This window comes from Diabrotica virgifera, chromosome 9 (genome assembly GCF_917563875.1).
Source record: "Diabrotica virgifera virgifera chromosome 9, PGI_DIABVI_V3a".
NCBI classification, from domain to species: Eukaryota; Metazoa; Arthropoda; class Insecta; order Coleoptera; family Chrysomelidae; genus Diabrotica; species Diabrotica virgifera.
Window position 1 is genome coordinate 224878267 of NC_065451.1, and position 12195 is coordinate 224890461.

The window sequence follows — 12195 nt, forward strand, 5'->3', positions numbered from 1 at the left end:
AAAGAAGAAATTAGAGAAATGAAACAATTAACACTTTACATTAAAATTACAGTGATGAGTGGGCTAATAACCGGCAAAATAACGGAAAAGACGGAAAACAATACGTTGTGAAATAAAAAGAGATAAAACTAGTAGAGGTGGGAAACTATCAATAGAAACCTATAAATTTACATTATGTTGATAGTTTTCCACCTTTTTCCCAATACAGGAAAAGTTATTATTGACGAACGAGAAATACTTGGCAGAGTATTTATATAACTGAATTGTTCCAAGATAAGGGTAAGAACAGAACAAAAAGACTTTTGATAGGGTACAGCATGGAATGCTTTTGAACGTATTAAGAACCAAAGGTATTAAAAGTGAAGACCTACGTATGATAGAAAACTTATATTGGAAGCAAAAAGCAGTCGTAGGAGTCGATGCAAGATTAACCGACAAAAGAGGCGTCAGACAGGGATGCATTCTTTCTCCGTTGTTAGCTAATATTTATTAGGATATAATTTTCAAACGGATATTACCATCTTTTCGTGGATTTTAAATCGGCCTATGATAGTATCCTAAGAAATAAATTGTATGAAGCCATGGATGAATTCCACATCCCCGATAAACTGATAAGATTGGTTAAGGCTACAATGCGTAAAGTTGATTACAAAGTCGAAATACAGGGCGAACAATCACAGGTGTTTGAAACGCATCTTGCGCTGCGACAGGAGATGCGCTGGCGTGTCTCCTTTTCAACATAGCTCTGGAAAAGGCGGTCAGAGATGCCCAAATAGACAACAGAGGAAATATTTTTAATAAATCATCCCAAATTTTGGCATATGCAGATGACGTGGACCTAGTTGCCCGCACAACACGCAAGCTAGAAGAAATGTATACCACCTTCTCAAATGCCTAAAAAATATGGGCGTGCAAGTAAACGAGGAGAAAACTAAGATGATGACACCCAACAATAGAGCCAGAAACATCGGTCACCAATTCACGGTTGATAACTCTACCTTTGAAGTGGTGGACAAATTCACATACTTAGGCTCCCTGACCACCAAGGAGAACATCATGACGGAATAAACCAAGCGAAGGATAATCCTAGCAAACAAACGCTATTTTGGACTGAGTAGACATATGAGAAGCAGAAACTTAAGCCAAAAAACAAAAATAACCATATACAAAACTCTTATACAACCAGTGTTGACATATGGATTGGAGACATGGACCATCTCCAAGGCAGATGAAAACCTTCTCCTTATGTTTGAATGAAGGATCCTGAGAGGAATATTCGGTGGCATCTGTGAAAATGGTGTTTGGAGGAGGTACAACTACGAGGTACACCACAGATATAAACATTTATTTGGTGGTAAAGACGTAGTATCTCTTATAAGAATAGGAAGACTAAGATGAGCAGAACATCTAGCAAGATCACAGCAGAACAAACCTCCTAGAAGAATTCTTATGCCATAAGCTGTGGGAAGTAGAAATAGGGGTAGGCCAAAACTCAGATAAGAGGATGGAAGAAAAATAGGCGCAGCAAACTGGCAACGGTTGGCAATGGCGTAATAGACTTAGGAAGGTCGAGGCTCTTTCATAGGACTAGCACCATTAATGATGATGAATTTTCAAACAGGCTCTGCAATATAGACTTTGGAGTGAAAATCAATGGCGAACTTACCTGTCATGCTCTTTTTCTACCAAGTGATAACGAGCCCTAAAGGCCACCAAGTGAGCATAATAGGCTGGCGCAGGTATCGAAACGGACCTGGTACACCTAACATAAGTATGACATAACTGATATGTCAAACACTGCAGTTCGTCCGAGTCTAAATGTGAATCGTCCCACAAGACGTGGTAGTGTGATGGTCTTGAAGTACCCTAGAAAAAAAGAAAAATTAATATATCCTTTTGTAACCTGTAAGAAAGCCTCTGTGTTACATTTTTGTCTAAATTTCTTTCATTCTATCAAATTTCGTCAAACGCTCACTATATTAGTTTAGTTTTTCTAAATATTGCTTAAAGTGAAGTCATTTTATGTTGTTTTCCTTTATATTTTGACCACCCACAATAATCCGCTTAAAAGGTAGGTACTTTGTTGCTTTCATTTTAATTTTAAAATATTTTTAGAAGTACACCACCCATATTTCATTATTATTGTTATAGTTGTTCCATTATATCTTTGTACAAACATCATGATTCATTTGCAAACAAGTTAAATCAAAACATTTAGGGCCGGTTGTCAGAACGCTAATCAAAAATGATCATTATCAAATAGTGAATTACTGTCACAACTGTCAATGTCAACTTTGATTGGGTTGCTGAAAACATAATTATTGATTACAATTATGAAATTAGTTAATCAATTATGTTAATAATTGTTATGTTAATTGATTAACTAATCTCATAATTATAATCAATTATGTTTTCAGCAACCCAACCAAAGTTGACATTGACAGCTGGTGGCAGTAATTAAATATTTGATAGTGATCATTGTTGATTAGCGTTCGAACAACCGGCCCTAAGTGTATGTTGACATGTAATATCATTGATATGTACTGTCAATGTAATCATTAGGAAATAGCTATTATTGGTGGACGTATTTTATAAAGTTATATTGTACATACATTTATATTTAACTATGTTATAATAATATATTTATTTATTTAATACAATATATTCATACATTATTTAATACAATTCGTGAATAATTTCATGCAAGTGCAAAAATAGAATGGAAGAACTATATGACGTTATTTAATTAATATTTTCTTGTGCAGTCTCATATTTTAAACCTGCTTAGAGTCAAATGAATGAACTAAACGTGAAATTTTTTATTCTTTGTAAGTATTTGACGAAATTTTCATTTTATTGTTTATTAATGTTATTAGTAGCAGTCCCTAAGGAACACATGGACAACTTACCTGGATTCCTTGATGGCTACAGAGATAGAAATCAAATTCTGTCGGATGAGTGATGCCGACATCAACAGTAGTTCCGGCTGGAATGTTTCCGCTTTTGCCACTTTGTTCCTTCTTATCCGAACAGAAGAGCCTTGTGTGATGCCTCTTCTGGACCACGATAAATGTGATACCTGGCTTGTAGTCAGCTTCCAATTTAATACAAGCCTAGAATTCAAAAACAATTTAAATTAAAGTAATTTCTTGTATAGATTTAGATTTAATCTAAATTTACAATCAAGATGCAGTAGAAATAAATAAACCAAGACACGTTAAATGCTACTAGGAGCACTCCCCAATCATAATTTACAATTTATATACATTGTAAATCATGATTTGGGATTTACAATGTATATAAATTGTAAATTATGATTCGGGAGTGCTCCTAGTAGCATTTACCGTGTCTTGATTTGTTTATTTCTACTGCATCTTGATTGTAAATTTAGTATAGATTTGTCGAGGTAGACCATAAATGTGGGGACACTACATATAGAACTCATGGAAATTTACCAAGTGAAGCCGATTTTTTTAAGTTTAGTGCATATGTTGTCCGCTAGGTGGATACAAATAAGGGGGCAAATTGTAATAAACTTTTAGTAAGAAACATATGTGTTTTAAATTCTAATAAACTCTATTTTACTCACCTCTCTGATAGCAGTAAGTTCATGCTGCAGCAACTGTAAAAATTGTCCTTCGGAAACTCCATCCCTATATAAGATAATTCGATGAGGTTTGTAACCACCTATAATAGAAAACATTCATTACATTTCCATCTATAAAGTACATAATATAATAAAAAGTAATATAATAAATAGAGCAAAATTTAACAATAGAGCCATATAATAACTTTTAAAAAGTGGAGTTTTTTATATATTGGAGCGACGATCACTGCAGATAACGAAAACACGGAAGAGATAAAGGGGCGACTTCAGGCAGCAAACATATGTATATATCGTCGGCTTACTGCCAAAACCAACTAACTCCACTTTTTGTCGATTCTGAGTTAAGTACGCCTTTGTACTTAATAATTATCAAAGAATGTACTGATGAAACCAGACACTTCAAAGCAGATTTTAAATGTGGGAAACAGAAGGGTCTCAAAACAACTAATTCCAATGATGACACTTTTGTTCAGCCAAAAACAGATATGTGCAGTTGTCTGCACATCTCTGTTTAAATAAAGTAGTATTTTTGTCATTTCCAATATTCTAGTTCTGCCAAAACAAGACAAGTGCCTGATATGGAGGACAGTGATGTTCAAAGTTACCTAGAAGTTGACTAACTTTGTACAGCCAAAACCCGACAAGTGCCGAAAAAAAATGTTTTTTGTACTTTTTTTTAACTTTCACTTCATTTTAATAAGTTTTTAACAAAATGTTTCGTTTATAATGTTATTTACTTTAATATTTTTCAGTCATTAAATCATTTTTAAATTCAAACGATTTTTCATTTCAAATTAAAGTTTAAAACGTCGATTCCTCAAAACTTTAAAAAGTGGAGTTAGTTGGTTTTGGCAGTAAGCCGACGATATAGCCTCTACAACACTGTTAAATCTAAGAGCCTAATATGGACATAAAAAATCAGGAAATATAAAACAGTGATTTGACTGGTGCTCATGTATGCGTGTGAGACGTGGACGCTGGCAAAAGCAATGGAAAGAAAACTTACGATGTTTTGAGAGAAAAATACTCAGAAGAATCTTTGGACCATATCACGACCCGAATACTAACCAATACCGAATGAAAACAAATGCCGAGGTCAAACAGATATAGAGGACTAGTGACGTAGTCCAAGAGATTAAATCCTAACATATAAGATGGGATGGTCATGTTCATAGACTCCCTAATAGCTTTACCAAGTTAATCTGGGAGCAAGCTCTTACAGCAAGAAGGTCCGTAGGACGTCAACAAATGCGGTGGAGATAAAATATGATCAGATTTAAGAACAATGGGGCTACCCACTGACTCAATGATCATGGACAACGTATGGGTTCGAGATGGAAACGGGTTGTGCGGCCAACCAAGATCAACCCCAGGTTGTAGTGTTACAAGGAGAAGAAGAAGAATTACAGAACTTATACAGATCGCTGACTTACCTGTTGACTTATAAAACATAATGAGTAATTCTCTGACCATAGAGCTTAATTCTTGTATGATTTCTTGTCTGTGTTGTTGGACACGAACTGTAGCAGCATACCTCGATGGATGGGCGTCCATGGAACCTACCACCGCGGCAATCGAAGGTTTCTTGTTATCGCCGGCAGGGGGATGGGTCACGTCAGCGCCAAGGAAAATTACGGGTTCATTAAATATCTGGAAAAAAATATTTGATATAGTATAAGGTTCAGTTATTACAAACTTTCAGTAGTATTCAATGATTCTTCTTCTTCTACATCTGGTAAATCAGTCAATGATCTTCAAATGGTGGGTCCTATTGTTCAGAGTGATCTTCTCTCTATTATTTTACGTTTTCTTTCATCAGCATACATAAGTTGTTTTTGCTGACATAGCCAAGATGTATCGACATGTTCTAATAGATCTCAACCATCGAAGCATACAGCAAATGGTTTCGGTTACATATGAGCAGTCTAGTCTGTATTTTAGAATGAAATAAAGCAATTGTTTTTGTTCTACAACGTATTTCTTCGTTTGGGATTCGGTCACTCAGGGAGACATCCAATATCTGGCGCTCTATAGCCCTCTGAGTTATGCGAATCTTATTGACTAGGTACCTTTTTTGTGAGTGTTAACGTTTCCGCTCCATAAGTGAATACAGGCAACACACACTAGTCAAAGATTTTCCTTTTCAGGCATATGGGTAAGTCCGATTTCAATATATATAGTCCAGTTTACCAAACGCTGCCCAGGCTAATCCTATGAGACGTGGGAGCTCGCACGTCTGGTTATCTCTTCCCAACTGAATTTCATGTCCCAAGTACTTATAAGATGCAGTCTGCTCAATATCCATTCCATTAACAACAATATTACGATTTAGCACCAATAATCATTATTTGCGCCTTGTTGATGTTAATCTTTAGTCTGACATCTAAGGATACTATCATTGTTTGATTTGCGTGTATAGATAAATTGCTATGTGGAAATGCGATCAATGATTGTCCCCGTTTAGGATTTTGTCCTCTTCAGGGTTTGTAGTGAATGAATAGTGTTGGCAGCAAAAGCAAACAGCCCGAAAAACACACTGGGGCAAGCGCCGTGTCCTGGTGTTTTTGGATCCTGGGTTATGCCGGACGGTGGTGTCCAGAAGGCTAAGAAGTCAACAGAGAAGAAAGTTTGATGGATTGTTGTTGGTTCCATAGACATTTACGTGTACTGTCCGTGCTTTGCTCTCGACCAGTCTCCCTAGAAACCATTGTACAACGACAGGCGAACCTGCGTCCCTCGTCGGCGGTCAGGAAGTGGCTTTGAGCGCAGCGTGGACAGTGTGCGTTCGAGTGGAGAAAATAGTTGCGGCTATTTTCTTGGGACGAACAGGTATAATTGTGCAATGAAGTTGGGAAACCGCAAAAAACCAACTTCTCCCTGTTCGGACATCTAAGGAAGCGTGATATAACTTGTTCAACTACAATTGGACATAAGTCCAATGCTCACAATATAATAAATCTATACATGCTCTTTATACACAAATAAAAGAAAGAAAACAGTGATCTATAATCCTACCTTTGGTCTAATTGATGGCACTAATATGCTGTTGATTCCTCCCAACTTAACATTAATTTTTAGGCATAAATTGGACAGTGTTTGAGGAGAAGTCTTATTGACATTTTTCGCTTGAACACATTGGGTGGCCATTCCTAACACAGTATCGCCAACTCTTTTTACTTCGGCTAGAAAAAATAAAAAACCATTTTTACTATTGGTATTAATAAAAAAATCGTTGGTCAAATTTAAATAAACTATAAAATCCCAACTTAGGGACTCCACTCACATTGACAAGTACCCTTTCAGTTTTTTCGAAATATTATAATCTATTATCATCGACATTGTGTCATACTACAATGGTACAATTTAAGAAATAATTATGTAGTTTTGAAGGGCTATAATATAAGGGGGGGCTATAAGTAGGAATAATTTTGTATCAACTAGTGGGCTAATTTCAATTACTATTCAGAATATCACTGAAGATGATCTGACTCGATCGAAAACGTTCTGATGATGTTTTTATAATCCATTTGGATGACTTTTTTAAAGCTTTTTAAGAACAATTATACAGGGTGTAACAAAAATACAGGTCATAAATTTAATCGCATATTCTGGGACCAAAAATAGTTCGATTGAACCTAATTTACCTTAGTACAAATGTGCACACAAAAAAGTTACAGCCCTTTGAAGTTACAAAATAAAAATCGATTTTTTCCAATATATCGAAATCTGCTAGAGATATTTTATTGAAAATGGACATGACATTCTTATGGCAGTAGTATCTGAAAAAAAATTATGGTGATACTTAGACACCCCATAAAAGTTTTACAGGGGTTTTGTTCCTTTAAACCCCCCCCCCCCCCCAAACTTTTGTGTACATTCCAATTTAATTATTATTGTAGTACAATTAGTTAAACACAATGTTTTAAAAACTTTTTTGCCTCTTAGTACTTTTTCAAAAAGTTGAGTTTTTATCGAGATATTCTGAATATTTGTCAAATCCACCACATATTTGTATATGGTTAAGTTCGATTATGGAGACTCAGTAATAATATGAAAATTTATTTATGATTTACATTTTTAGGTATATTTTGAACCATATTAAAAAAGAAGCCACATCTCGATAAAAGGTGCCTTATCAAAAAAATACAAAGAGGCAAAAAAGTTTTAAAAACACTGTGTTTAGCTAATGGTATCGCAGTAATAGTATAATTGGAACGTACACAAACATTTGGGGGGTTTAGAGGAACAAAACCCCCATAAAATTTTTATGTAAACATATTAAAAAAGAAGCCGCAACTCGATAAAAACTGCCTTATCGAAAAAATACTAAGAGCCAAAAAAGTTTTAGAAATATTGAATTTAACTAATAGTACCACAATAATAATTTAATTGGAACATACCCAAAAGTTTGGGGGGGGGGTTTAAGGGAACAAAACCCCCATAAAATTTTTATGGGGTAAACAAATTTCACTATAATTTTTCTGTAAAATGTTCCTATCATAAGAATGCCACATGTCCGTTTTCAATAAAAAATCTCTAATAGTTTTCGATATATTCAAAAAAATCGATTTTTATTTTGTAACTTCAAAGGGCTGTAACTTTTTTATGTGCATATTTGTACTAAGGTAAGTTAGGTTCAATCGAACTATTTTGGGTCCCAGAATATGTGATTTAGTTTATGACCTGTATTTTTGTTACACCCTGTATACCGTTATACAAACCGAAGTTTCTTATTTCTATGTAAGTTTTTTAACTATGGTAACACAGCCATTCACTGCGATTTTCCCTTTAATTTGTAAATAATTATACTTACCATATACTGGTGTTTTTCCTGGTAGAACGACGACAACAAGCTGCAAAGACTGGAAGGTGGACTTCAAATAACGGAACATGGGTTCGACTTGATCTGGACCGGTTGCATATTTGCAAAAGCATGGTTGACCTATAATTGGCATGCCGGCATCGTTTGAGATTTTCTGGAGTTGTTGAGTAAAGTTCCTAAACAACAGAGAAAAAAGTATCAGATAACCAGTTATAAAAATAATTTATAGTATCACAACATTTGCACTGATTGAAAGTTGGCAATTCTGTTCAGAATTGTTTACTTCTTAACTTATATTATGGGAGTAATGATTTTTACTAATAACTAGCAACTGTCGAGTTGCAGGTGCACAGGTAAGGCAACGCGCGCGGTGTTGTGTACAAACGAGTTTTAGCTCAGGCAGGTACCATTCATTATAAATACAGCTGTAACTTCGTTTTTATTTCTAATAATGAAATTTTAGAACAGTACTTCTACGATACCAAGAAATGTTATTACGTAAAAAAAACAAAAATCGATTTTTTGAAACTTTAGAAAGTTAATTAACTTAAATTATGGAAATTTTACTAATAACTACTTGCCTTAGAGCGTCTTCTCTGACGGTACGTTGTGGTGCAAAACAAGCAATGGCCCAAACTCTGATTTCAACACCAGTGAAGAACTGTTTACCTCGCATATCCCAAACACCTTGATTTGGCATCGCTTGTTGTTTACTCTGCAACAATTAATCAAAGTAATATACATAGAATGATAAGCAATCAATTCCTACCCGTAATGAACTAAATGTCTAGATTTGTGATCGTTAGAGGGGTGTTGGAACTAACTATCTAAAAGTGGAAGAGGATTATATCGATCAATATCCTTCACAATTGGTGAACATATTATTTGGAAAGAAAACTAAGAAAAGTTAGTCAATAACGACTACAAAATTATAATACTGTAATACTCCAATTATATTATTAAATATATGTAAAAAAAAAGTCAGATAAGTAGACACAGGTGGTCACAATCCAAATGACGTAAAATGTACTATTTCGGCTATTTCTTATGTATTTTGATGAGTAGAATTCAAATATGCAATCAAAAATAGTCTATCACATAAGGTTTTATTTAAAAATTTTACTTTATTTTTATGTAGAGGAAAGGCTGCAAATATGGGCTGGTCTTGTAATATGGGCTAGGTGGGTTTCACAGCTATTCGTTGCAGATCTCTACATTTTGACTATTGCAAAAGGTATTTGACGAAGTTAAACTATCACCGTAGCGATGTCGCCGCTGTGGTAGATATTTCCCAGTTTATAATAATTGTTTGTCGGTTGGTGCGAGTGTCAAAACTTTTTCGGGTAAGTTGATAAATTCCAGTATTTACAAATAAACACGAATTTCAAAAAAACGTCTGTGTCACGTTGAAGCTCTATTATTAGTCTTTGATATATGCTAATGAGTTTTCTTCAAATTGTCTGCTTTTAGACATAACTTCTTTTGTTGTGCAAAGCAAGCGTGTTTACAATATGGGCTATGTCTCTGTTTTCATTATGGGCTAGTGGCTCATATTTAGAACAATGTAGCAATGTAGGCAAAACTAAGTAGGAAAAGGCAAAGAAAAAGAAAAGAAAAAGAAATAAAAAAGGAAAACGTAAGCAGGTTAACAAAGTCACAAAGAACCAAAAAAAGAAATCGGGTTCTAGTAGCGAGGATGAGGAGGAATATGTGCCTGCAGATGATGAGAGTGATTACAATGAGTTTCCTTCTACACAGCCTCCACAAGACGCAGCTGACGTAACGTGTATGTTTTGCGAAGCCCTTTTTTCAGAGTATAATCTTGGTGAAATATGGGTCAATTGCTTCTGTGCCATTTGTGGGCACATAACCAGTGCGCTGGGGCCGAAAAAGAAGAATATGTGTGTGACGTTTGCAAATAGTTTTAGCATATTAGTCCTGTCGCCAGGGGGGGTACAACGGCCTCGTTAATTCAGATGGACTTACTCAAGTTTTTTTTATGTATTTTGACCCGTAGAACACGAATTTTTTGGGTAACAGTTGATCCGGATGTCGATAAGATTGTTATAGACCAAGAACTTGAGGAATCAAATAACAGCGATTTTTGGCAAAACAAAACAATATTTTGTATTTTTTGGGCCATTTTAAGTAAAAAATATTTCTACAAGTTTTTTCGTAGGATGCACAGTTTTCGAGATAAACGCGGTTGAACTTTAAAAAAATCGAAAAATTGCAATTTTTGAACCCGAATAACTTTTGATTAAAAAATAAAATAGCAAGTCTGCTTACCGCATTTGAAAGTTTAAGTCAAATTATATCGGTTTTGATTATTTGCATTGGTAAAAATTTATTTTTTTATTGTTTAACAAAGCTATAAACACGTAGGGTTTCCCGTGCTTTTACATGCGTTTTAACGCATGTAACGTAGAAATAGTCTTGATTGCACTAGTACCTATTCTACCTACTCGTTCGATTTTAAATGAGAAATCATAGAAACATCACTCACGCACTAGTTGTTTGTAGCTTTGTTTAGCAATAACACAATAAATTTTTAGCAATGCAAATAATCAAAACCGACATAATTTGACTTGAACTTTCAAAGGCGCTAAGCAGAATTGCTATTTTATTTTTTAATCAAAGTTATTCGGGTTTAAAAATTGCAGTTTTTCGATTTTTTGAAAGTTCAACCGCGTTTATCTCGAAAACTGTGCATCCTACTAAAAAACTTGTAGAAATATTTTTTGCTTAAAATGACCCAAAAAATACAAAATATTGTTTTGTTTTGCCAAAAATCGCTGTTATTTGATTCCTCAAGTTCTTGGTCTATAACAATCTTATCGACATCCGGATCAACTGTTACCCAAAAAATTCGTGTTCTACGGGTCAAAATACATAAAAAAAATTTGGGTAAGTCCATCTGAATTAACGAGGCCGTTGTACCCCCCCTGGCGACAGGACTATATGGGTTATTTGATGTATTTTTTGTATTTTAGATATTAAAATATATTTGTCACGCATTTATCTCACTTCACACAAATTTAAGACACATTTTTCGGGGTAGCCCATATTTAGGATCATTATTCAAACGGCGCAAAAGTACAATTTTTCATGATTTGTACATTTAAAACACTTGTATATTTTTTAATCAATTTGGACTTTGGGCAGGTTATAAATAACTAAATGTAGGTATTCTTACATACCTTTGGAAATAAAACAGAATCTTTATTCTTTTTTTACAAAGAAAAACAAAATGGGTAGCCCATATTTGCATCCTTTCCTCTATTTTTTGAAATTTCAATATATATTTATAACACTTTACCCAAAAAATAACTTTTAAGAGGCTACAGTAGCGATCAACAGGTAGCAACAAACGCGTTCCAAGATTGCGGCTCTAATTTTGAATATTTTGTCGAGATATTTGGCACACATATTCGTAATATAATAAAGAATGGCGGTACAGAGCCCAATTTCAGAAATATGTTAGTACGTGGAAATTACTCTATAACTAAATAAAATATTGAAAAAAGGAGCCTGTACCGCCATTAAGAAGAAAAAAAAAACTTTCTTCAAATAAACTTTTTTATCCCATGCCTAGATTTTGTGTAATCTTGGAACTACTAAAATTTTTTATTTCTAACAAGAAATCGAACATATTATAACTAAATAACTGATTAGGCAACATAGAGAAATTATCACTGTCATTTTGACAAACCTGCGTCAGATTTTCTCTAATCTGTTCTGTCATCTTTATCGATATCTGTTCAGT

General features: G+C 34.4%; 1 protein-coding gene across 6 annotated transcripts in view; it reads right to left on the bottom strand.

The window, feature by feature from the left end:
• LOC114340015 (protein argonaute-2) overlaps positions 1-12195 on the bottom strand; it is a 185464-nt gene that overhangs the window by 20022 nt on the left and 153247 nt on the right. For all 6 annotated transcript variants that reach the window (XM_050660028.1, XM_050660029.1, XM_050660030.1 and 3 more), the window contains 7 exons: positions 9011-9144; positions 8421-8605; positions 6623-6789; positions 5041-5257; positions 3590-3687; positions 2910-3113; positions 1667-1866 (listed from right to left, as the gene is read on the bottom strand). In XM_050660028.1, coding sequence (XP_050515985.1) covers positions 1667-1866; positions 2910-3113; positions 3590-3687; positions 5041-5257; positions 6623-6789; positions 8421-8605; positions 9011-9144 — 1205 coding nt within the window. The remainder of the gene's footprint in view (positions 1-1666; positions 1867-2909; positions 3114-3589; positions 3688-5040; positions 5258-6622; positions 6790-8420; positions 8606-9010; positions 9145-12195) is intronic.